Source organism: Ostrinia furnacalis, unplaced genomic scaffold (assembly GCF_004193835.3).
Source record: "Ostrinia furnacalis isolate ACB-3 unplaced genomic scaffold, ASM419383v2 OfSCF0916, whole genome shotgun sequence".
Taxonomy (NCBI): Eukaryota; Metazoa; Arthropoda; class Insecta; order Lepidoptera; family Crambidae; genus Ostrinia; species Ostrinia furnacalis.
In genome coordinates, this window is record NW_021131155.1 from 127,155 (window position 1) to 151,775 (window position 24,621).

Genomic DNA, 24,621 nt, shown 5'->3' on the forward strand with positions numbered 1-24,621 from the left:
AGTACTAAAATTTTCATAAATTTTTTTAACGCGCTCATGTTTGAAGAACTTTGATGTAAACTTAAGCTCAGCCCACAGTTCTGTTAATGTTTTAAAAAAACACGTGTAAAATAAAAAAGGTTGTTTTGTAAATATCTAGTGTTTTGTGTCGTACCACCTCCCGCCTGTATGCATGGGGCAAAACCCAATTTGCCCCATACAGCTTCTCATCTAGTTTTACCCATGCCCTAGGCAACTCTGGTCGCAAGATAGCGGAGTAAAGCGCGTCACCCAATCGCTCAAGGCCATAATTCTTATTCTTTTTCTTTAAACAAAATGAAAGTAGTTTTTTTTTAAATACTTAAATTACTTTATTACTGGTACCTACTTAGTGGGTTCTTTACCCGTACCCCGGGTGCCTATGGTAGAGTATCTTACGTCACCCAATCGCACAAAACTAAAATCAAAGAAAAAAGTTTTTTTTTAAATAAATTACTTTTATTACTTAGTGGGTTCTCTACCCGTAACCCTGGTGCCTATGGCAGATTATCTGACGTTACCCAATCGCACAAAACTAAAATCAAAGAAAAAAGTTTTTTTTAAAATAAATTACTTTTATTACTTAGTGGGTTCTCTACCCGTACCCCGGGCGCCGCTGCTCAGGTGCCAAGATGGCGGAGTAGCGCTCGTCGCCGGCCAGCCAGCCGTAGTGGCCCATGGAGGAAAGCACCTCAGAGAAACGAGCGAATTGCATGTACCTGAAATATTGGAAGTTATCAAGCGGGAAGTATCACCCGACCTGATGCACCGATAGCCTGTCGCCGACGTCATGGGCACAGGAGGAGGGTATTATGACCACCTAATCAAGAGCCCTTTACAGCCCACTGCAGGACTATGAGCCTCCTCCACTTTAGTGCTTTAGTGAAGGGTTTTGCCATAATCCCCACGCTTGGCAGGCGGGTTGGAGATCGCAGTTTAAAAGATTAATGTTTATCAGAGATCGCTGCTGCCCGTTCTCTGTTTGATGTGTAGTCCCTAAGTCGCCTCCTACGACACCCGCGGGAAGAGTAGTGGTTGGTGACAAATGTATTCTACTCTGCCGTCACCACACGGAGTTTATTATGACCACCTGCCTCTTCTTATTAGGCCTCGGCCACCAGTTACGCGTATTTAGAGGGGGCAGGTGGACCATGCCCACCCTAGAATGGTCTAGTCCCCACCCCAGGATGTAGGTCTTCGAAGATAGCTTAACTTTTAAATAACAACTAAAGTCCGGTCGCCGAGCAGATAGAATTTCGTCCAATGACCCCAAGCTACCCATCCTTATCGCTCGCGCGTAATTATATTGCTGTCGCGTCTGTGCGACGACGGGCGCCCGCAGTGAGTGTGCGAGCGCGATAGCAACATAATTACACGCGAGCGATAAGGATGGGTAGCTAGGGGTCATTGGACAAAATTCTACGTGCTCACGGACTAGACTATAGTTATAACACGTCTTGTCTTGGTAAAAAACTAATTGTAAGCTCACCTGTAAGCCCCGCAGTAGGACCAGCTGAGCGGAGAACTGTTCACATTCTCTTCCTCCTCATCTGGCGGCGGTGCGAATTCTGTTCAAACAATTTAAAATATCAGGGCCCCCAGGGCTGTATTAATAACTTCTAACTAAGGTATAGACTAGGGCCCCGCGCCCCACAGAGAGTGCTCGCAGTATTTTTATTTTATTTTATTTTACTTTATTCAGAAAACCACAGCTCTAATTGTAACTAAAATTGTAATTACACCACAGAATTAGTAGAGAATTACACTAAGGCTGGGTTGCACCATCTTACTTTAACTTTGACAAACGTCAAAAATCTGTCAAAATCCATACAAAAAGCACCGGTTATCGTCAAAGTTACGGTCAAAGTTGGGTGGTGCAACCCAGCCTTAGTTGCTCCATATTGCACTCTCGTTGCGCCCTGGGGAGTTACTCCGAATCGAATTCTAAAGTTTCGAATGCTACCATCCCTCTCACGCATAGCGAGATGGCAGCATGAGCGACTGTGACAGATACACCCGAAACTGGTAAACTGTTCCAGAGTAGCCCCCCTGGGGGGTTACTCCGAAAATCCTGATCTGAAGTTTCGAATGTTGCCATCCCTCTCAGATGCCAGCATGAGCGACAGTGACAGATAGACCAGAAACTACGTAACAGCGTTTCGGAGGAGCCCCCCTGATCCTGAGCCTTAAAATCTGACATCAAGCGACTAAAGCTCTTAAAACTACAGCCACAAGGTCTATTTTACCGTCGAAGTGCTTGCAGTAGTACACGTCCCCCTGGCAGTGGTTGACGAACGTGAGCAGCTTGAAGTACTTGCCCGCGCCTCTGTTCGCGCTCACGCAGACAGGGGAATATGTCTCTGGGCAGGACAGGGGGCACACGTGGTAGTCAAAGGCCGTGTCGATGTCATATAGGATGCTCACGGTGGTGCCAGAGCGAAGGTTGAGAGTAGGCGAGGTGTGGGTAGGGAATGTCGCTGGAATGAAGTAAAGAAAGATTTATTTTAATGGATATCACATAAAGACGTCATCTATACATCCATCATAAACCATCCCTACATTTCGGGGCGGTCCGCCCCGGGTGCCAAGCATCAGGGAGTGACAACAGTCGCGCAGATTAGTACTCACTGGCGCATCTGCATGACAAGGACGGTCATGATACGAGTCGAGGCGATACGTTTCTGCGGGGGGCGCTAAAATTATGGACTTATGATGGGGGGGGAGGGATCGCCCCGCGTGCCAACACATCTACGCCGCCACTGATCTCAAGCGTTGGTTTGGCCGAAGCTTTATTGGTCAGTTGGTCACGTCTAGGGATTAGGGTTCCCAACCCTCCCGGATTGCCCGGGAGACTCCGGAAATAATGGTTAACCTCCCACCTCCACCTCCTCAACCCTACTAGGGATGTTATGGATATGTGGTTTCGGTTATGGATACGGTTACGGATATAGGAATAATTATTATACCGGTTTCGGTTACGGTTACGGATATCCATAACATCCCCTGGTCACATCATTGGACTCAAACTCAAGTATAAACAGCACATTTTTTTTGTCGCAAACTCGCTCATAAAACAACTGTTTAAGATGCCGCAGTGTTAGCTTGTGCGATCGTCCGTACAGTACATACCGTTCTTTGTGGCGTTAGAAGGGGAAGATGTAGTATTCAATTTCGAGTTTCTGCGTCGAATGCGCCTAGTTTCGAGGTAAACTTCGCACGTGTCATCTTCTATGATGTGGTACTCTAAAAACAATATCGGACACCATTAATTATGGGGCGTCTATTAATTAAGTACGTGAGACGTTTAGGGGGAGGAGGGGGGTCTTCTTGACAAATATCACGAAATATTTAAGGGGGGAGCGGGGGTCGAAAAATAGCCAAAATCGTCTCACGTAATTAATGGACATCCCCTTAACAACTTCGCTAAAATAACTGGAAGCAGCGTAAGTATAGATGACACATGCTGAACTGTCCCACCAAACTCAATGACAGGGGGGCGCTACCATCGTTCAACTATATGGTTTCCAACATGGCAAAAATCGGAACCAGCGATCCGGTATTGACGGTGGCGCCCCACTGTCAATGTCATGCACAGGACAGTTCAGTATTTTGGAACTATACCTAACTAAGTATAGGGTGGCAGGGCTAGCAAAATGTCACGGGCCCCCGACCCGAGAAGGCCCCGGCCCAAGAGGCGGAGCTCAGAAATTATAACGTGACGGTTTTTACTGAGAAGGGCCCCACCATAAAAAGAAAAAAATTGTCACCGGCCTCGGATGATGTAGTTACACCACTAAGAATAAATACTGTATAAAAACTTAGCCTAAACCGTTACTTTGGTTTCAATACAATGAAGGTTTTCGCGTTTGAAAAATCCGCCAGATGGCAATACGTAGCCGCGAGGTCCAATGGTTATTTTTGACATGACATTGACAGATATGTCAAAAATAACCAATCATGCAGCATTTGGACCTCGCGTCTACTTATTGCCATCTGGCGGATTTTTCAAACGCGAAAACCCTCATTAAAGTTAGTGTGCGAAAGTTTAATTAACTGATACCTAACCACCTAACACTGAAACACTGATTATAAGTAAGGATTTCCGCAACGGCAAAGATCGTCGGTCCACCGAGTTGGAGACCTGCCTACACTAGACACAAGTTTGAGATCCATTGAAAAGCATAGGATTTCTATGACAGCCCGAAAATCACGCGGATGAAGCCGCGGGCAAAACTATGTTGTACTTCCCATAGGCGTAGTCAGGGCCGTATCAATGAAACGGGGCCCCCGGATTACAGTGGGCGGGCACCGTGAAATGATTACCTAGGGCCCCACGATCGAGCGGCTTTCTCTGCTCAAAAAAAAATTATCAACAGTTTATTTTATTTCAGATATAATATACCTTAGCTAGGGCTTGGCACACTGCACTAGGGATGTCATGGATATGTAGTTTCTGTTATGGATACGGTTACGGATATAGGAATAATATTATACCGGTTTCGGTTACGGTTACGGATATCTGTGCTTTAGAATGCAATTTTCAATAGTTGTTTAACACGGTTCATTCATGGCCGCACACTTAACATCGAATGAAAAGTAATAAACAAAAATTGATACCAGATGGCATTATAAAAGTAAATCAGTGGGTTTATACAAAGTGCAAATTATAATCGCAAACCAGTCGAAAAGTGGTCGAAAAGCCCCTTTTTTGTATGGAGATTTGACGGATTCGATTTTCGATTCGATCAAAAAGTGCGTTTTGTCTAAGGGGGCAGGCTTGTATGCCTTTAAATACATTATACTTAATGCTGTACAAAAAACAATTTAAACTGCCTACCTCCGAAACTTTTGAATTGATAACGGTTACGGTTTCGGATATATTTTTATTTCGGATATCCGAAAGTTTCGGTTACGGTTACGAATATCCATAACATCCCTGCACTCACTACGCTACTTCTACTTCCCTACTTCTATCTACTACACTACACTAAAAATGCCATGGTCACAACCATGGTGCAATACTAAGCGGGAAATTAATCGAGAATCGAGACAATACATTGTAGTGTAAACACGCACTTCGTTAGTTAGTTTCGCCGTGCGTTCGCCCATACTTCGGTGTCTTACGTTAAAGAACTGAGTATTGAGCAATCACAATAATCTACAATGCAAATTACCTAGGTATATACCTTGATTTTTTAGAATCCAGCAGAGATGTAAACAAACACTTTCATACACAATTACACCATAATCACTTACGTGTTCATAATATCATACACATTATTTAACAAGCCCATGAAACCAACTTTATTTTCACGTTTATACAAGTTTGAAATCAATCTTTGAAACAAATTATTTTAGCAAAATACGTGAACGATGAAAATTTGTGAGACTTGTCAAATTGACTTGACGTTTAAAATCATGTGTTATCTCCCTATTGTCTATGACTTGTCTCTGACACATCAGTGCTGTAACCTGTGAGTCATAGACAATAATCTGTAAATTTAATCGATATTATTTTAAGTATTCACTTATTCCGATTACTGATTAATTTTAAATAAAAAATATACGATACTTTGTTTAGTTTTCCAGCGATAACTTCGACAATATTGGAGATAACGTAAATTTATTTTTCTACTTTTAGTGTTTACTTTTTCGGAGTCAGTTTAATTTTTAGTCGGTTTTATTTAAACGAAATTATTTTACTTTTTTATGCAATTATGCTTACGTATTGTTCCATTGTTTATTTTTAAGAAAATAAAAAACTTCTTTCAATGAGGGTTTTCGCGATTGAAAAATCCGCCAGATGGCAATACGTAGACGCGAGGTCCAAATGCTGCATGATTGGTTATTTTTGACATGACATTGACAGATATGTCAAAATCCACCAATCACGCAGCAAGCAACAGCAAGCAACAGAAGTTTAATAACTTTACGGATATCATTGATTGTTTTACTGTCCAGTGTGTTTTTTGATTACATCTGTGCATACAGTTTGTTTCCTGTTCTCGAAAATTTCATAATCAGTTCACATTCAATGTTGCGACTTTGTTGCATATTTTTAGTATTTTGACGATCACCCGGCGATGATACGCAAGTACTACAATAATTTCACTTCGCGATTAACGAGAGGTTTTGTCGCATCACTAGTTCACAGACTAAAAATATTTTTATGTCAGTTGGCCAGATACTAAAAAATAGAAAGGACTAGAACTGATTATGCGGCTATTTACAATATCAGCACCAACTAAAGTGATTTCACAATAACGATGTCAACTGAACTCGGTCGCTTAACAATCTATTTAAAATATCACAATGTCGAATGAGATCACAACTTTGTAATTGAGGGGAATCCCCTTTGGTGTGCAAGTGTGCGTGCAACTAAGTTGCCAGCATAGTGTTTAATATTACTACCTACCCTAAAACTAACATTAAGATATTATATACAAAATAAATTCATAGGTCTTGTTGTAATGTGCGCTTTTCAACAAAAATAATTAAAGATGAAAGGTAGAAGTAAACTTTATTCAGTAGGTACATTAGTAAATGTTACGGTCAAAGTGATAAATGTGAAAATTATGAATAATCGCCGGTTATTATGAATAATTACCGCATGATTTGATAAATGTGATTAATATGAGGTCATTTATGTGTGTATAAAACTAAATATGTTTTGAGTTTCAATACAGATGTGGCTTTTATGAACCCTGACGCGAACTTCTTGAAAACTGATGTTGCAGTAAATTTGTTTCATTTTGTCTTCACTCACTCATGCACGTTCACGAACATTTGGTTAATAATCCACCATTATTAGATTAAACATTAATATTATTCGAGTAAATACAATTTTTTTAAATTAGAAGTTCACGTTCCCGCCACGAAGTTTCCGTTGTCAAAAAAACACTGTCGTAAATGTGCTGTCAACCAAATTAAAAAAATATTGCGATGCGATACGATACGAACGAAAGGGCTAAGCACCATGAGCACTATGGCCATGCTATAAATTATAATTTATTATACTGAATTTATTACACCAAGCAAGTCAAGCAACTTAATAATTTATTACCATTTTATTTTCCATATTGCAACACTCACAAAAATATTGGTCAAGCACAATGGATACGCTGTTCAGTAGTGCCACGGTAATATTATCATACAGTATTGTAACTTCATATAAACGGACGAAACGCGAGTTTTCCTTCGAAATTCAAATCTCGGTATGCGCTCGACATGCAAAAGTCGGGGGTGTCGCGAATGTGCAATCGGACGATGTTTTGTTTTTTAAACAGTAAGCGCTCTTTTTTTATAAAAGAATTATAAGAACCTATTTATACAGGGTGTCAGGTAAATGGGTTTATAAGCCAACACTAGACCATGTTAACATACCTATATGGTGAAGTCAGTGATATCATAATTTATTTTTATAATTTTCATACAAAATAAAATTTATAAAATCAGATTTGTATGAAAATTAAAATTATTAAAATAATGATATCAATTTTCTGACTTCATCATACCATTTATATACCAAGGGCTAGTGTCGGCTTATAAACCCATTTACCTAAACACCCTGTATAATAATCGATAATACGCCTAAGTCGAGACGCATAAATTTTAAGGTCGTAAATTTATAAAGATTTGTTACTAAATCTTAACACAAATTTATATTCTTTTCATTAAATCTACTAATCACTAAACAACATGCATTTTTATCCTATTTCATTCACAAAGTATTTTGTTAGTCAAAATAAAATAAAAATTACAATCACAAAATACATTCATAATACTAGATAAAAATTCAAAGTAGGCAGATGTAATGAAAATAGGGCCTGCAAGTGGGCAGCCCTATCGCATCTTGTCATACCGTGACGTTCCGCGCGGCTGTTGACATTTATTTCAAAAATATGGCAGAGTTGGAATACTGTATAGATATTATTACCGTGGTAGTGCCACATAAACTTTCTTTTAAATTACTTTATGACATAAACTGCTGCGACATATTAAAACAAGGCTTATTTTTATGACCCTTTGGTTGCCTTTAAGTTGTTAGGGCCGGGACTTATTGTTATTGAAAAAAATTAGGTATTTTCGAAATTGAAATCTATAAAAAAACCGGCCAAGTGCGAGTCGGACTCGCGCGGGTGCGCCAAAGTTCACCTAAATTTTCAACTCCGAAAATTGGAAGTCCGAAAATGTTCATCCTAAAATTTTTCATCCTAACAATCACAATTCCTAACTACTCTGTCTCTAATGTTCATAATTCCGAATCATTCAACTTCATAATGTCATTAGCAATAAACATCTATTATACTTTTATTTGTTCTCCTAGATTTTCTAAACATAACCATATTTTACACTATTATTCAAAGTCATATCTTTTTTGTTTAGATTTCTTTCTTTAACGATATATTAAAGTTCAAGTTTGTTGGCATTAGCACGTATACTTGAGTCCCGCTCCAGTCATTCAGTCAAGTTCCAGAAACGAATCGGTCCTATTCATAATTATTGGTTTAGGTTAGGTTAGAACTGTGACCACAACGCACGAGCCGAGCGAGCGAAGCCAGAGTCCCGCTCCAGTCATTCAGTCAAGTTCCAGAAACGAATCGGTCNTATTAGACTCATATTTTTTATTTTCTTTCATAATTAAATAATAACAGTGCTACATCGAGTAGAAATGGCGCGACACGTCACGCTTGAGTAGAATTTTTATTCAAAAGTGATGTCACGCGACATTTCAACTCAATATAACACTGTAATTATTCGATTATGGAAAAAAAATATGAGTCTAATATTTTCTAATTATCTGTCTGACGGACTAAATAGAATTTCGATTTCATTACCTAGTCATCCTCCCTAATAGTACTTTTAAAGTAATAAATAGCCTTCATGAGCACACTATGGCTTGTTTTCTTTGTTTAAAAGTCTTGAATTCATCACATTTAGTCGAGATCAATTCACGGATGTACTGGACCTGGAAAGCAACCTTATATACCTACCTATCTAGTTATTATCTTTAAAAGTAGAAACAATCAACTTTCTTTAACTTTATAATTAAGAAAAACTTACTTACTGTCCATACATACATATGTGATGCAATAAATAAATGAATATGAATATGAAACAGATAATTACCATATTGAATACGTGGACTTACGACGTTGGATCCAAATATCTTGCCATATTGTTGTCTTTGGGCGTAAAAACCATTTTCAATTACGAGAGAGTTTTACATCCTGGCTTAAAAAAATGTATGGTTGATACATCTTAGCAAAAATACCAAAAACAAGCGTTCGGTTTTTACATCGTTTATAATTTATTTATCTTTTAGGCTATAGTTTTTTGGGGCGTATAAACATTTTTTTAGCGAATTTCAATATATCGAATATACAGCTCGATAGAGAAAAACATTCTGATTAAAATGGTATATATAACTCAATTTGGCCAAAATGGTTTATACGACAATTGAACCTGAAGGTGTCGAAATTAAGTAGGTACTAGCCCCCTTTACTAATAAAACTTACACGCTCGTTGAACAGTGTTTTAAAGTGACGTTTAGTATGGAAATGTCATTTTAAAACAGTGTTCAACAACTGTGTAACTTTTTATTAGTAAGGGGGTTATTTAGCAGATCTGATGACCGTTGGGACAGAAAAGTTCCCAAGGGAAGGCCTTATAGTCCAACAGAGGACGTCAATTGGCTGAAACGAACGAACTATTTAGTTTTTTTTCATCTTGACATCATGGGAATCGTCCATTTACCTCTGGTTAATTAGAAACTAGAGAGGGTCGCTTCTTCTGCAATATAAACCATTGATCTGTCACCTGACAATGATAACGAATTTTATAAGGAATTTGTTCGGAGTGGTTTCACTGACCGAGTCCGTATTATGTACAGACACTACCACGCACACGTGAACACCAAAGAGTATCAACAACAACACACACAAATACAACTGACTTTTGATTGCAAACAAAAAGTTTTTATTTAGTCAACCTTCGGCCTTCTTCGTCGTGACTGGCGGATGTCCAGTTAAATTCTTGAAGTTCTTTGTGGAATCTTCAACGTTTTATTTCTTGGTGTAATTTGTTCACCGTAATACATTTTGGTAAGTACCCAGGAGGTCCTGGGTATCTATTTTTACCTACTTTTAGGTTGAATGATCTTATTCTTTGCACCTACCTAAGCAATAAATTTTAGAGTCATATTACAAGTAGCTAGGTAGGTTTCTATAGAACAGAGATGCTATTGTTGCGAATTCTTTCATTATAATACAGTATATCCGTTTCATTAATGAATTATTGTATAATTTTATGAGGCATAATAAGTTTCAAACGGACGTCCTGTGGCAAAAATGATGATCATGAACATAGGCCTCTCCCAATGATTTCCATATTATCCCGGTTGGCAGCGACCTGCATCCGACGCCTTCCTGCTAACTTTAGGTCGTCGGTCCACCCCCTACGCTTTACGGTACGTGGCCTCCAATCCAGAACCTTGCAGCCCCGTCGGCCATCAGTTCTGCGTACCCACTCATGCCCTGTTCATTGCCACAGTTTTGCCCTGAAAATGCCACTTTGGCTTGCATAACCGTCGGGCTAACTTTAGTTCGTTTATGGATCCATTTTTGATTCGATCTCGTAAAGAAAAAACCGAACATAGCCCTCTTCAAAGGGTTTATTCCCATTGTCCCCACCGGCAGAGTGGCGACAACGGGAACAAAAATATATTAAACATTAATAAATTACCGTTGTCTCCACTGGTGGGGACAAATGGGAATAAAAATAAACACTCTGTGCAACACTGCACAGTACGCTGTGCAACTGAGCTTTCAGTGATGTTGATGAATAAATTGTAGGTAAAATGTCGAACCGCCGAGTCGTGGCTTTAGACACAGAATCCGTGGGGCTTGGCCCCGGAAACTGGGGGGCTGTAGCGCAGGTCTCCATGGTGGATCTGGACTCTGGGAAGAACTACAACGCGTACATTCGGCGGCAGGGCATCACGGACTACCGGACAGAGTTCAGCGGCCTCACGCCGCAGGTTTTGCAGGCTAAAGGTACGGGTCTTTTTCAGTTGCCCAAAAAAAAATTCCCATTTCCCCCCTGGGTAATTTATAGTGGGGCCAATGGGAATAACTGCCCTGCTGTCCTCTCGCTACGGCGGGTTACCAGTGCCACCCGAGAAGGCGAAGCCAGGGGAGGCTACTGGGACACACCGGATCGAGCGGGGCAGCAGGACAGGTATTCCGAGTTGGTCCCACCATATTGCCCCACGGGGGGGCCTATGGGAATTTATTTCCAAAAATGTCCCAGTCTCGCTCGCTTGTGAATGGCGATACTTAATGATGTTATTCACCTTAAAAATATTAATGGTTGCTATTGACGACATTGGCGTGCGTGCACTACTCACTCCCCACCAGGGATGTAGCTACCCTACCACCGAGGATCCGGAACTCCCGTTCTACAGGGGACCGTTTGTCCCCCAACAAATGGTTTATTCCCATTGGCCCCACTGGTGGGAGTTTAATAACTTTTTATTCCCGTTGTCCCCAGCGGCCGGAGGAGAAGCGACATGAGGACCAGCAAATGATACAGGGATCGTGTAAGGCACGCTTCGCCATCTATCAAATCACTGACAAATATGACTGAGTTTTTTTCCGCCACTTATTCTCAGCACCAGTCTATGTTGTCCCGAAGTGGTGGTAGGGCAAGCTATATTTGGGACGTGTATAAGTGCCCTAGAAAGGACCTATGTACTGAATAAACTATTTGAATTTGAACTGTATATTATTTACAGGGAGGAACTTCAACGACGTGAAGAATGAAGTACTGGACTGGATTAGAGACGCCATAGTGGTTGGACACGCCATCCATCACGACTTGAGAGGGTTGGGGATCGTCGTGAGGCAAGAGGACATAAGAGACACTTCGAAATATTGGCAGTTCACGCAAGTAAGTTTTTAAATCGATATGAGTTTGTTCCGGCGTTTCTTCTCAGCACTTACCATAAATGTTTGTCTCGAAGCGCTGGTAGGGCCCAAAAGATAAAGAGACATATAAAGTGCCCCATAAAGGCTACCTTTTCTTTTTTTATTATTTACATTTTGACGTTCATAAGTGATACTTGTGGTCTAAACTGAATAAATATTTCTGATTTTGATTTTGAAATCTCTTGGGACACGTTGTCTAAAATCTTTGTTCGAGGGTTCATCAGCTGTTTAGTGTAGGTATAGATCTTAAGTTAAAAAAATCCAAAAAATACCACACCAAGATATTAGGAAAAAGACAAAAGTCACAGATGCGCTATGTTATAGCAAGAAACTGAAGTGGCGCTGGGCCGGCCACATAGCTCGTCTGACAGATAATCGTTGGACTAAGCGATTAACTTCTTGGCTGGGTCCATCGGGTACAAGAAAGAGAGGAAGACCAACTACGCGATGGGCTAACGACATAGTGCAAGTGGCTGGCGAGCAATGGATGAACGTGGCAGGCGACAGGGACACTTGGCATTCTCTAGAGGAGGCCTTCACCTCCAACTAACGGGGGGTTCTTACTTCTTTTTTTTGCTCAATAATAAAGTAACTTCTAAATATTAGTATGTTAATTATTAGCATGTTTATTAGTTTTATTAGCATGTTTATTAGTTTTATTGTTAATTTTGTGTATAGTAAGAAATAAAAGGCTTTTTTATTTTTTTTTTATTTTATTTATAGATCTTAATAAATTTTAGTTCTTGAAAGTTTCCGCTAGGGGCGCTGTACAATCTGCCATACATTTAATGACATTTTTTTACGCGCTCACTAGTGATGACGTACTTTGATGTATAGATGACCCACGCTGAACTGTCCCACCAAACTCAATGACAGGGGGGCGCTACCATCGTTCAACTATATGGTTTCCAACATGGCAAAAATCGGAACCAGCGATCCGGTATAGACGGTGGCGCCCCGCTGTCAATGTCATGGACAGGACAGTTCAGTATTTTGGAACTATAAACTCACACTCAACCCTCTGTAAGCGAATTGGCTTTTGTTGTTTAATTATTGTTACACATAATATGCGAAAACATGTGAATGGTGTATAGTTTCTTAAGGAGTTGTTATTTGTCTTTATTGATTCACTATATTATTATGTTTTCCGAACAACAATAAAATAAATAAAATAAAATTCCTGCTAACTAGACCTTTGGTCGGCCAATAGTATACCAAGGCCCGAGGGCCTGAGGGCCGTATCTAGGCGGGCATGATGAGAGGCAATTGGCAATGCCCTAACTTAAAATAATTTTAGCAAACAAAACGAACCTAACTCATTTTTTCGACATTTCAGGCCAACAACGGTAAAACGCCAAGCCTAGCCTTCTTGGCTCAGCGATTCCTCAACAAAACATTGAGAAGAAATGGCCGCCATTCGTGCATGGAAGATGCGCAAACGACTATGCAGCTGTATAGGCTGGTCGCCGACAGGTAAATAATATTTTTTTAAACTTGAATTAATTGGGGGAGGCCTATGTTCAGCAGAGGATGTCCTGTGGCTGAAATGATTATGAAAACTAGAAATCGATCGAACCCACGACCTTTTGCTTGCCGGGTTACAGCTGGCAACAGTTTTAACAGACTTAAAAAAGGAGATTCTTTCTTTATTCACTTTTTTTCAGTCTGATTTTGAAAATCTTTGTGTTTTTATTTAATAGATATCTTAGTGTTTTTATGTTTGAAACAGATACTTTCTACGTGGTTCCATTCGGCAATTTTTTTTCTAACTAAAGCTAGCCTAAAACAAACCTGATTTTTAATTCTAAGTAATAATATTAAATAATTTTGAATTCGTCAGCTGGGAAGCCGAGTTAAACAACTGCTACAGTTCCGAAGAATCAGAATCGGAGGAAGAATACTACGAATCCGATACTAGCTCCAGCTCTGATGATGATTATGGTTATTATAACAATTATCGTTACTAGCTGGAGCATGCAGTGCACTTTAAAATAAAAATTTGTGTTATTATTTCTAATAACTTCTTATAGCCTGCTCCAATTCACCCTGGCAATTAATAAAGTATGATAACGACACCATCCGGCACGAAGGACCAGAATTTAGTGTAAAAATATTGTATTGTTGAAATACAAAGTTATTGCGAAACACGACGCCATTATTTTGTTAAATACAAATGATATTATAACTATTTTGAGAGTTCATAATAACAGGAAATTAGTGTTAGTTCAGTTTTTAGTACAGTCAGCAGCGTCAGACCATGTCATTTGTATTGCAAAGTCGCACCTAGGACAACGTCATAAGAAGCGAGTGTTTATCTTGTTCTTGTTGTGTTGTCGGCTGTACAACTAAAATGCTTCGAAAAAGCTTTATTTACAACCCGATCGAACTAAGTGCGCTCCTCGCTGGAAATTTCAGACTGCATAAGATTGTTAATTCATTTATGGGGATTAATGGGGAAGTGTATTAAACTTTTCAATAAATTACCACAAACTGTTGAAGAATTGCCCATTCATAAATTTAAAGCACATATTATTATTAAAAGCACCTTAATGAAAAAGGACTACTATAAAGTTGATGATGATTATATTATAAAAGATAAAAATGTTTGGAATGATCAACTACCTAGCTCGCATCAATACTTAGACTATAATTTGTATATTTTAAAGACCGTAAACCCTTGAAAAGGAGGCTTACAATAGTGACTGAATTTCTTGCGCTGCTTCTTCTCAGCACGCACTGGCCCATTTATTGTCCCGAAGCAGTGGTAGGGTTAATACTGGGACGTGTAAAAGTGCCTTTTAAAAGCCTATTTGCAAAAATAAACCGTCCGTACCAGAGCGTCGATGTGACGTCACGGCTGCCAGTTGCGCAGTTAACTCGACCGGATTGTACAACGGAACTGCTTCGAAAAAACTGTTTGTTAAAGTTATTCAATGTGCCTTTTATACAAGGGTTACTTGTGAAGTTGTGAGAGAAAAATCGTGTGATTCTTAGAATGCTGGTGAGTTGTTATAATTGAATTTTAAATAGGTTTGGGAAACCATTTATTAATACTTCTGTATGATTATTTTTAAGTTTCCGTTGATTAAAAGTGGTTATTCCCAGTTGCCCCCACCGGTGATGCGCCCACTGGGGACAGCTGGGATCTTTTACAAAAAAAAAACCAGTCTCCCTATCTTTCTCTAAATAGATTAATAATTATTATGAAAACCATGGAAATAAAGTTAGTTTATTATTATCGCGTTCAGATAAACAGACGATACTTTGTTCAAAAAATTGTAGCAATTTTAGCCGTTAAATAATTAAAATACCGTGTTCACAAGCTGGGGATACTGGGAATTTTTGTAAATAAATTCCCAGGTACCCTCAGTGGGAGCAATCGTTGTGGGGGCAACTGGGAATTCGGAATAACCATCAAAAGGTGCTAAATTCGCATTTCATTTCGTTTCTGTTATAAAAGAACGTATTTTAAGGGATCTATCTTTATTAATTAGAGCTTATTAAAAAGTTACTATAAGTATTTTTAATTTAATTTTTTACGTTCGTTTCACGCGTAGTTGAGAAGCGAGTGCCTTCTGATTGTTTTGAGAAAAAAAATACAAATTAAATGTCCTTGTACAAGGTTATAGTATTTGGCCGGTTAATATTGAGATGTTTTAGACTTGAAATAGTTTGCACTAGCTAGTTTATTTTTATTTCTTTTTAGAGTTAATTCATTTTAGTTTTATTTTAATTTAGTCAGTATCTTCTAGTGGTGAGTTGTCTTAATACCTACGTAAGAATGTTTTTATTAAGTAGAATATCTACCCTGTCTTATAACATTGTTAATTGTTATACTGTGTATTATTAAGAAATAGTATGATAATAAAAAAAAATCTAGTTTTATTATTGCTTTTAGTACCTACCCAAGTCAAAAGTTAAAAAGTTCGTCATAGTTGGTTATAGTTATAGACGCTCCCCTTCGAGTGACGTCATATCGCCAGCGGCAAACTTAAAGCGAACGGATAGTACCCACACTAGGGCTTGCAATATCGGATAGTTTTCAATTCCGGAACTGATTTCCGATATTGGGCACTCAACTCCGGAATTCCGGTTCTAGTTCCGGAATTGGTCAAAAAAAGAAAGCGCCTTCCGACAAACACGTACATGTATGTGGCCTCCACTTCAGAACCTTGACCGATCGGCCGTCTGTTCTACGTACTAGGCAGGGCGCCCATTATCACTTTAGCTTGCTAATCCGATCGCTATAATATCGTCACCGTCGTGGCAGAATTAAATAACTGACAAAACCAAAGTTGCGAGATATTCACGTTTTTGTGATTTTTTTCGTTAAAAATGGCGATAACTTTTAAGGGTAAAAATATTTTACTGTCGGTCTTTTGATATTTTATACAGCAAATTTACCTTTATTAAATCAATATTCTTCGATAACGTTATTTTGTATTATTTTAAATAAAAAAAATTAAAATGTAATTATTTAGTTTTGCCACAACCGTATTTTACAACTAAGTTGCAGTTATTTAGTTTTTGCATGTCACTTATTTAGTTTTGCCACAACCAAGGTATTACAAAAACGAATATTTCCATTGAATAAGTACACTTGTTTAACCCTCGCTGTACGAGGTGGGGTGTGACACACCCCAGGCCTTTAAAAATCGCCATAATTTTAAAAATTTGCAAGTGCTGAATTTGAAATTCTCAGTAGCTGGAATTATGGCGCTGCTGCTTCGATCAGCGCTGCAAAATCAGTCCAGCGGTGTCTACCAACTGAGTTACATGCCTTTAAAGTGCGTGTGGGTGTCACACACCCCACCTGGTACGGGACGTTGTTAAAAAAGTTAAAAAATAATTCAACAGTTTTGGTATAATTTATATATTTTTAGCTTTGTTAATTGAATAAAATTCAATACAAATAATATTTTTCGTAATTTTCACGGAATCTGAAATTTTCAAGCACTTTTAGTCAAATGAGATGACTTTTAGTGCGAACCTGGAAGTTTAGTACTGAGATCCGAAGATGTATGTGAACATACACTTATGGGCTACAATTTATACTTGGTGATACAATTTATGGGCTACTGAAATGGAACAGCATATTTTATAAATAAATAAAATTGTTACGCTCCCATTTTATGTATTGAGCATACTCATTTTCTTTCATCAGAATTGTAATAAATTGAAAACCGATAATCAAAATAAATTTATACCCTTCCAGTTTTTAATTTACTTTTAAATTATAAGTAAATAACGGGACTATTCCCACCTCTCGTTCCCACCACTGCAACTCCTGTGTAGCCAGGATCTACAGCTTGACCGCCACAAAAACCCAACCAATGAAGGTCAAGTTTGTCCCGGGGGAAAGTTAAACTGTCATTGGACCCGCAACGAAATTAATCAGAAGAACATAGGAGGAGTTCGAAATTAAGGTTCGACTTCCCTCCATTGCAAAGCGGATGACAGGTGACAAACAAAGGTTTAAAACCTTTAAGAAAAGATTATGCACCACGGACAATAAATTAAATTAAGGGGGCCTATCTTATGAGCAATTAGCAACTACCTGCCAATAATATTTTTCACAAAATCGCTTAAAAGCACGGAAATTTTTCCTTGTCGCGACAAGATCGGTGTAATAAATTGCGGAAACAGATGTATGTTGTATTGAATTAAGCATTATATCACGTTCATGTAAAGGTTCCCAAAAGGTAGGCCTTCGGGTGAACAACATGGAAAAACGAAGCTTTTGTTGGTTAGGAGCTCGAATCTTGAGATTGTTGACAAGTATGTCTACCTCGGACAAACGTTTCAGCTAAGTAGAGAAAGAGGTCGAATCCAACTCGGCTGGGTAGCATTCGGGAAACTACACAACATCCTTTCGTTCAAAATATCTCAGTGCCTAAAGACAAAAATCTACAATCTGTATGTGTTGCCACTGATGACGGCTCGGGAACGCGGCCTCTTACTCAAGTTGCACAGCGTGCTTTGAAGAGGGCTATGCTCAGTTTTTCTGTACAAGAGACAGGGCACATTATTACGCAGANCTTTAGTTCGTTTACGAATCTCCTCATTTCTGGTTCGATCTCGAAAAGAAACACCGAGCATAGCACTCTCTATACCATGGTGTGCAACTTTGAGCTTATTATAAGAGGCATATAGTGAGAGGCCACTTTTCCGAACCCTTGTCATCACTACTGGTAACACACACTGATTGTAGACTTTCGTCTTTAGGCACTGAGGTGTTTTATTATTATTAAAATTTTATTTATTTTATTTTTGGTCGAAAAGATGTTATGTAGTTTCCTGAACGCTACCCAGCCGAGTTGAATTCGACGTATTATTACATCTCTCTGCCTCACAGCTCGCTGCAGAGGAATCGTCCTCGTGCTCAGCCATACTCAAAGACCTTCTCATAGTCTAAGAACGCCAGGCATATTGACAAGTTAGCCTCTTCGGTCTTCTGTATAACCTGCCGTAACGTATAGATACGGTCTAGGGTACTGTTAACTTTTCGATAACCAGCTTCTTCGAGAGGCTATAAGTCATCGAACCTACGCGCGAGACTATTCGTGATGGCTCTCAAAAACAGCTTGTAGACATGAATCAGAAACCAGAAGGGTATGTAATTCCTTAATAAGGCTTTTACCCCTTGAAGAAAAACACCACCAAGCCTTTGTGTTCCGTGCCTCTGGCATTATTCCCTGGAGTAAGACGGAGTTACAGTCTCAGAAGGACTTTCAGTATCGGTTTATCACCCGCCACGTTCAGAAGCTCCGAGGTTATTTCGTCATCACCCGGTGCCTTGTTCATTAGCTGTTTGAGAGCCATCCTAGGCTCATATGGGCTGATGTCCGGGATATATTCGATATAGTGTCGAGTTAACTTAGCTCTTGGAACTGTCCTGTGGCTGAGCTATTAATAGGTTTGGTAACCGAGGTATAATATGGCTGTCCATAAAAACTTTTCGATCTCACCCAGAACCCTCAGCTTTTGTTGAATTTACACTACCATCAGCTGTCTTCAGCTGGCTTCGCCCAATAGAGTTGTATCTACCGAACATTTTGGAACTTTGGTTTCCGCTCTATTGCCTCTTTAATATTATTAGTAATAAAGTTGTGAATACATTTCTCAAGGACTTCCTTATCTAAGGACCTACTTTGATACTTAAACGTTTTGGAAACTTAAAATAATTTATGAAAAATTTCAATATCGGAATACGATATTGACTTCAGTTCCGGAATTGAAATATCGGAAAAAATCTATCCGAAATTCCGGAGTTACGAAATTCCGGAATTCCGGTATTTAAGCCCTAACCCACACTAAAGTGTCGACGACACTAGCTACTTTCTTGCCATAACGAGCATTTAATGTCTCATATTATTTTTTCAAAATCTTGCAAAGCTATGCTTATCACACCCGTGACGTTGTTAAAATCAAATTTAAAATACAACAGTAGGTACTTACCTTCTCCAGGATTGTCACACATGTTGCTCAAAAACAAAAAACATGAATTCTTAAAGTTTCTATACTCTTCTTTTTTATCTTTTACCCTTATAGCGCATATTTTCGTGTTATTCGACGAACAAATATCAATTCTGTTGTTACAAATCGCATTTATATGTTTGAATTTGAGATGAGAATACACGTTTTCACCGTACACTTCTGGCAATTTCGAATGTACACTGTAGCAGTTATTTTGATGCAATGTTACCATGAAACACAATGTGCTGAAAGTCACGAACATTTTCTATTTCTTTGATTACATACTCATGGATCGAGTTAACAAAATGGCAGTTAAAATTTAATTGAAGGCGGTATGTCGTAAAGTTGGCTATTTTAATTTTCATGTTATTAGGAATACTTACCTAATTTTGCATACAAAAAATAAAGATTTTTGTGAAGTTAACTCTTTTTGCGGTTTATTCCCGTTATCTCCACTGGTGGCTCCAATCCAATGTATTATATTTTTAATTACCATTGTCCCCTCTCCTCAGTCCGGTGGGGACAATGGGAATTAAAAAATAATCCACCAGCGGGGTCAACGGGAATAAGCACTTTTTACATTGATTATACAGTAACTACTAAGTATACCCCTAGCAAAGATTTGTAGTTAGTATCTAGTCATACATAAAGTCTGAGATAATGTAAGTACCTATTTGAGATACTCATTATTTTAATAGATTACGAACTTATTGGTTACTAAAAATAAAACAAATAATACCATAAAATATCCTCTTTATTTGTACAAAAGATATCAACAGTATAATTATCTATAAATTAAATGGCATTAACAATATTAAAATATTACATGATATTGCTTGGTTACAAAACATTGCAAAATTTACTAAAAATAGTATAATGTTTAGAGACCAACAACATTAAAAATCTCGCTGCTATCATCTTAATCTATTTTACTTTCCCACTGTCCCCCCGGTGGACATTCCGAATGAGTTGCTGTATCCGCCACCAGTGAGGATACTGAACTAACCATATTCGGTTTATTCCCGTTGTCCCCACCAGTGGAAATAACGGGAATTAATCAAATAATTAAAATTTAATATACTTTTTATTCCCGCTGTCCCCACCGGTGGAAATAACGGAAATAAGAAAAAACAATTGAATTATATTTCCAGTTCCACCCAAGAAAAAGTCTGGTGGGGACAATGGGAATAAACTAAATATTCTAAACTTACAGGTGCGGGTTGCGTTCGTTTGAATGACCGCAGATTGATGGAAGCGTAGTGTGAGTTTACATCAAATATTCGATATCGAGTGCGTCAAAAAAATCTATGAAGATTTTAGTTCTTAAAAGTATCCGCTAGGGGCGCTGTACAATCCGTCATACATTTAATGACATTTTTTACGCAGTCGACATGACATCGAATGCGTTTGACATAAACTCACACTATAGATGACCCACGCTGAACTGTCCCACCAAACTCAATGACAGGGGGGCGCTACCATCGTTCAACTATTTATGGTTTCCGACATGGCAAAAATCGGAACCAGCGATCCGGTATTGACGGTGGCGCCCCACTGTCAATGTCAGGGGTAGGACAGTTCAGTATTTTGGAACTATACGCCCCTGTTCTATGTTTATAGAAATAGTTAAAAATATCGCACACATGAAAACTTATCGGTGACATAAACACTGTTAGTAAAGAATTTTATTTACAAACTAGCTTTCCGCCCGCGGCTTCGCGCGCGTGAACTACATTATCTACATATTTTACGGAACCCTATTCTTTTTAAATAAAATTTAGCCTATGTTACTCGTGGATAATGTAGCTTTCGAATGGTGAAAGAATTTTTAAAAACGGTCCAGTAGTTTTTGAGCCTATTCATTACAACCAAACAAACAAACAAAGTTTTCCTCTTTATAATATTAGTGTAGACACACAAAAATTGATCCAAAATTAGCTCTGCATGGTTTGCTATTAGATTAGATAGGTTTATAGTAGACACTATTCATAGTTTAGAGATAAAAAAATAACGTTAGTAAAAAATTGACAATAATTTATTTGGTATTGGTTTGCCTCTGAATTATTAAACATTAATAAAAACGAGTTTATTTATAAGATTCACTAATAACGGTTCTATATTGGCTCACATAAAATTCTAAATCCTATTCTTTGTCTTACTACCGATTTGTGTTCATAATAATCTCTCTTCATAATTTTATTTTTCATACTTTTTTTATTCATACTTTTTTATTACTACCATCGGAGCTCATAACAGTTAGTAATCATATTTTTTTTATCAATACTGTTACTGCCAAGAACCATTTAAAATACATAATTTTTATTTTCAGATCTTTTTTCTTCATAACATTCATTGATCATATTGTTTTAATTAATAATGTTGTTACTAAGAACATACTTCAACTCATAATGTTGTTGTTCAGAATAATTTACTTTATAACAGACATACTCGTATCTTTAAAAAAATCATATATAATTTAATAGAGTAGATAAGCATGCAGAGCATGCAGCATGAAAGCAAGCATGCAGCATGCATTGGTATCTCCTCGTCTCCGGCGCTGCGGGATGTGCAGCCCTTCCGCCCTTGCGTAACGAGGCTCAGGCACCCACGCTTGCTTCCGCAGCTTCGGCTTTTTGGATCGCCATCGGCGCCTTCGGCGCCTCGGCGACCAGCCTCAGCCGCTCCAGCTCACCCGGGCGCCTGAGCCTCGTTACAGCGGGCGAGGGCTGCCCTCCCTCCGCGCCTCCGGCTTTTAAATTACACTCTAGGGGTAGGGCAGACAAGACTACGTGGAGTCGGTTTTGCAGCGATTCGTTTCTGTCACGTTAGTTTTGTGGCACAAAATATTGCCTGTTTGGACCATTTCAAATTAATTTCATGTTAAAATACGATTTAATACTAATATAAACATCATGATTTTCAATAATATGGATACACTTATGAGTAATAAATGTATGAAAACAAATATTAGGATACATCACATTTATGAATATTATAGTTATTTATTCGAATGATTATGAGTTTCGATCATTAGTATAGAAAAATATATGAAAACAAATATTAGTAAAAACGAAGTGTATGATTAGTGATATTATGAATATCAATGATTATGTTTTTAAATATGTAGGTTTTAAATTTTTTATGAAGAATGATCATTATGGTATCAAATTGTATGAGAAATATTTTCGGACCTCCAATGATAGGAATTGAAAAGTTATGTAAGAAAATGCGCTACCACTAATAACACATTGGAATTTTAGAGTAAGTAGGAATACAAAATAATCTCAAGTCAAAATCTCAGTTGGCGCCACTGGCGATTAAGGTCCTGTCACTTATTTGTGGCTAAGATAGTAGCGCCAACTGATGAGTGCTGAAGTGGAGAACTATCACTAGTTGGCGCCACTGGCGAATAAGGTTTGTGTGGCGCCAACTGGACTGGTGAGAACTATGTAATAGGAATATCGCATTTGCACTCACTAATTGGCGCCACTGTTTTGTAAGGTTTGTATGGCGCATTAACTGGTGACTGGCGAAAAGGGAGGCCTATCGCATTTTCACTTACCAGTTGGCGCCGCTGTCGAGTAAGGTTTTATGGCGCCAACTGGTGAGACAATTAAGGAAAACCACATTAAATTAAGTTGCAGCTTTTTATAATACATTTTGATCATTCATACTAGTTCATACAGCTTCTGAAACAACTTATGGGAAAACAGTAGGAATGTCAAAGGCAGTGTTATGGCAAAACTGATTAATATTATGGTACAGATACACATGCTCATCATTATCAGAGTAAATACAAATGAGTAGGTCATTTTCATAGAAACGCACCGAGCGCGGTTTGTATGTGAGCGCGCCAATACGTATGCGGCGCGCACGCACACACTGACAAAATTCGGCGCAACCACGACTGGCTCCCCGCGTGCGCGCCGCATACTTGTTGGCGCGCTCACATACAAACCGCGCCCGTGCGTTTCTATGAAGATGACCTACTCATTTGTATTTACTCTGTTTATATGGAGAAGACAAATCTATGAATGACAAACTGGAAGACACAACAAATTCTATGAGTATACATTCAAAAGAAACTGCACACTCGGAAAATGCATTAATTAACAAAAATAACATAAAAAAATATTACCGATCTTAGCTACATTCACAGCTGAAGTGTTTTTCACCTGTTGAAAAAACTTCTTTTAAAAATGTCAAAAGGAGATGGTAAAAAAACGAAATCGATTAAATGGGTATCAGTAGTTTCATTATAAAGGACGTAGCACACTTATCAACCCGGAAAGGGATCGTAACGGTATCAACTCGAGGCGGTCAGTATTCTTTGTATGAAACTCCATACTGCAACGCACACTTATCCGCACCGCAACGTAAACGCCTCGCTTCGCGGTTGACAGCGCGCGAAAGGCGCTACGGTATTGATCCCTTTCCGAGTTGATAAGTCTGCTATGACTAAAAGCCCGGTCTGTGAGCACGTAGAATTTTGTCCAATGACCCCTAGCTACCCATCCTTATCGCTCGCGCGTAATTATATTGCTGTCGCGACTGCGCGACGGGCGCCCGCAGAGAGTGTGCGAGCGCGATAGCAACATAATTACGCGCGAGCGATAAGGATGGGTAGCTTGGGGTCATTGGACAAAATTCTACGTGCTCACAGACCAGACGCTATGACCTAATTTTACCCCACCAAAAGACTTCCGATCGACATCAATAGGGTATAGGAGTTAAAGACTGACAAAATATGTACGAAAAAATCATGAGTTGCTGACTTTTACCAGTTTTTCTGATATTGTCACTATATTATTATAAAAAAATATAATTTCATCACTGGATTTTGAACATTATGTCTGTATTATAAGGCTCTAATCAGTGTCGTAATGTCAACAGTATAAAATATTTTAAAATTGTACTGTTTGAGTATAATTATCCTGCTTTCGCCTCCGAGATTTATTTTACCGTGTAGTACCCCTGTACGACAAGCCAATCCGCACACAATATTCAGCGCAGTAGTAGTAAAAAACAAAAGAGCGGGCAACCCCACCCCTACCACGCTGTGGGCTCGGTGTCCGAGCGGTCTCATTCCTTTGTGCGCACGCGCAACGACCGCACGCAGTAAAAGAAAAATGCTTAAGTG

The 24,621-nt window shown here is 38.8% G+C and overlaps 2 protein-coding genes across 2 annotated transcripts; one reads left to right on the top strand and one right to left on the bottom strand.

The window, feature by feature from the left end:
* Window positions 1–518: 518 nt before the first annotated feature.
* Window positions 519–20,835, bottom strand: LOC114350541 (uncharacterized). Its single transcript, XM_028301381.1, has 6 exons — window positions 19,375–20,835; window positions 5,205–5,235; window positions 3,148–3,261; window positions 2,265–2,495; window positions 1,508–1,586; window positions 519–737 (listed from the first exon to the last, which is right to left on the bottom strand). The coding sequence occupies exons 1-6, from the start codon at window positions 19,741–19,743 to the stop codon at window positions 614–616; spliced, it is 948 nt and encodes a 315-aa protein (XP_028157182.1). The 5' UTR covers window positions 19,744–20,835; the 3' UTR covers window positions 519–613.
* LOC114350532 (RNA exonuclease 4-like) lies at window positions 9,988–14,369 on the top strand. Its single transcript, XM_028301371.1, has 5 exons — window positions 9,988–10,121; window positions 10,872–11,072; window positions 11,813–11,967; window positions 13,342–13,478; window positions 13,846–14,369. Exons 2-5 carry the CDS (start codon window positions 10,877–10,879, stop codon window positions 13,970–13,972), a joined length of 615 nt encoding a protein of 204 aa, XP_028157172.1. The 5' UTR covers window positions 9,988–10,121; window positions 10,872–10,876; the 3' UTR covers window positions 13,973–14,369.
* Window positions 20,836–24,621: the final 3,786 nt, after the last annotated feature.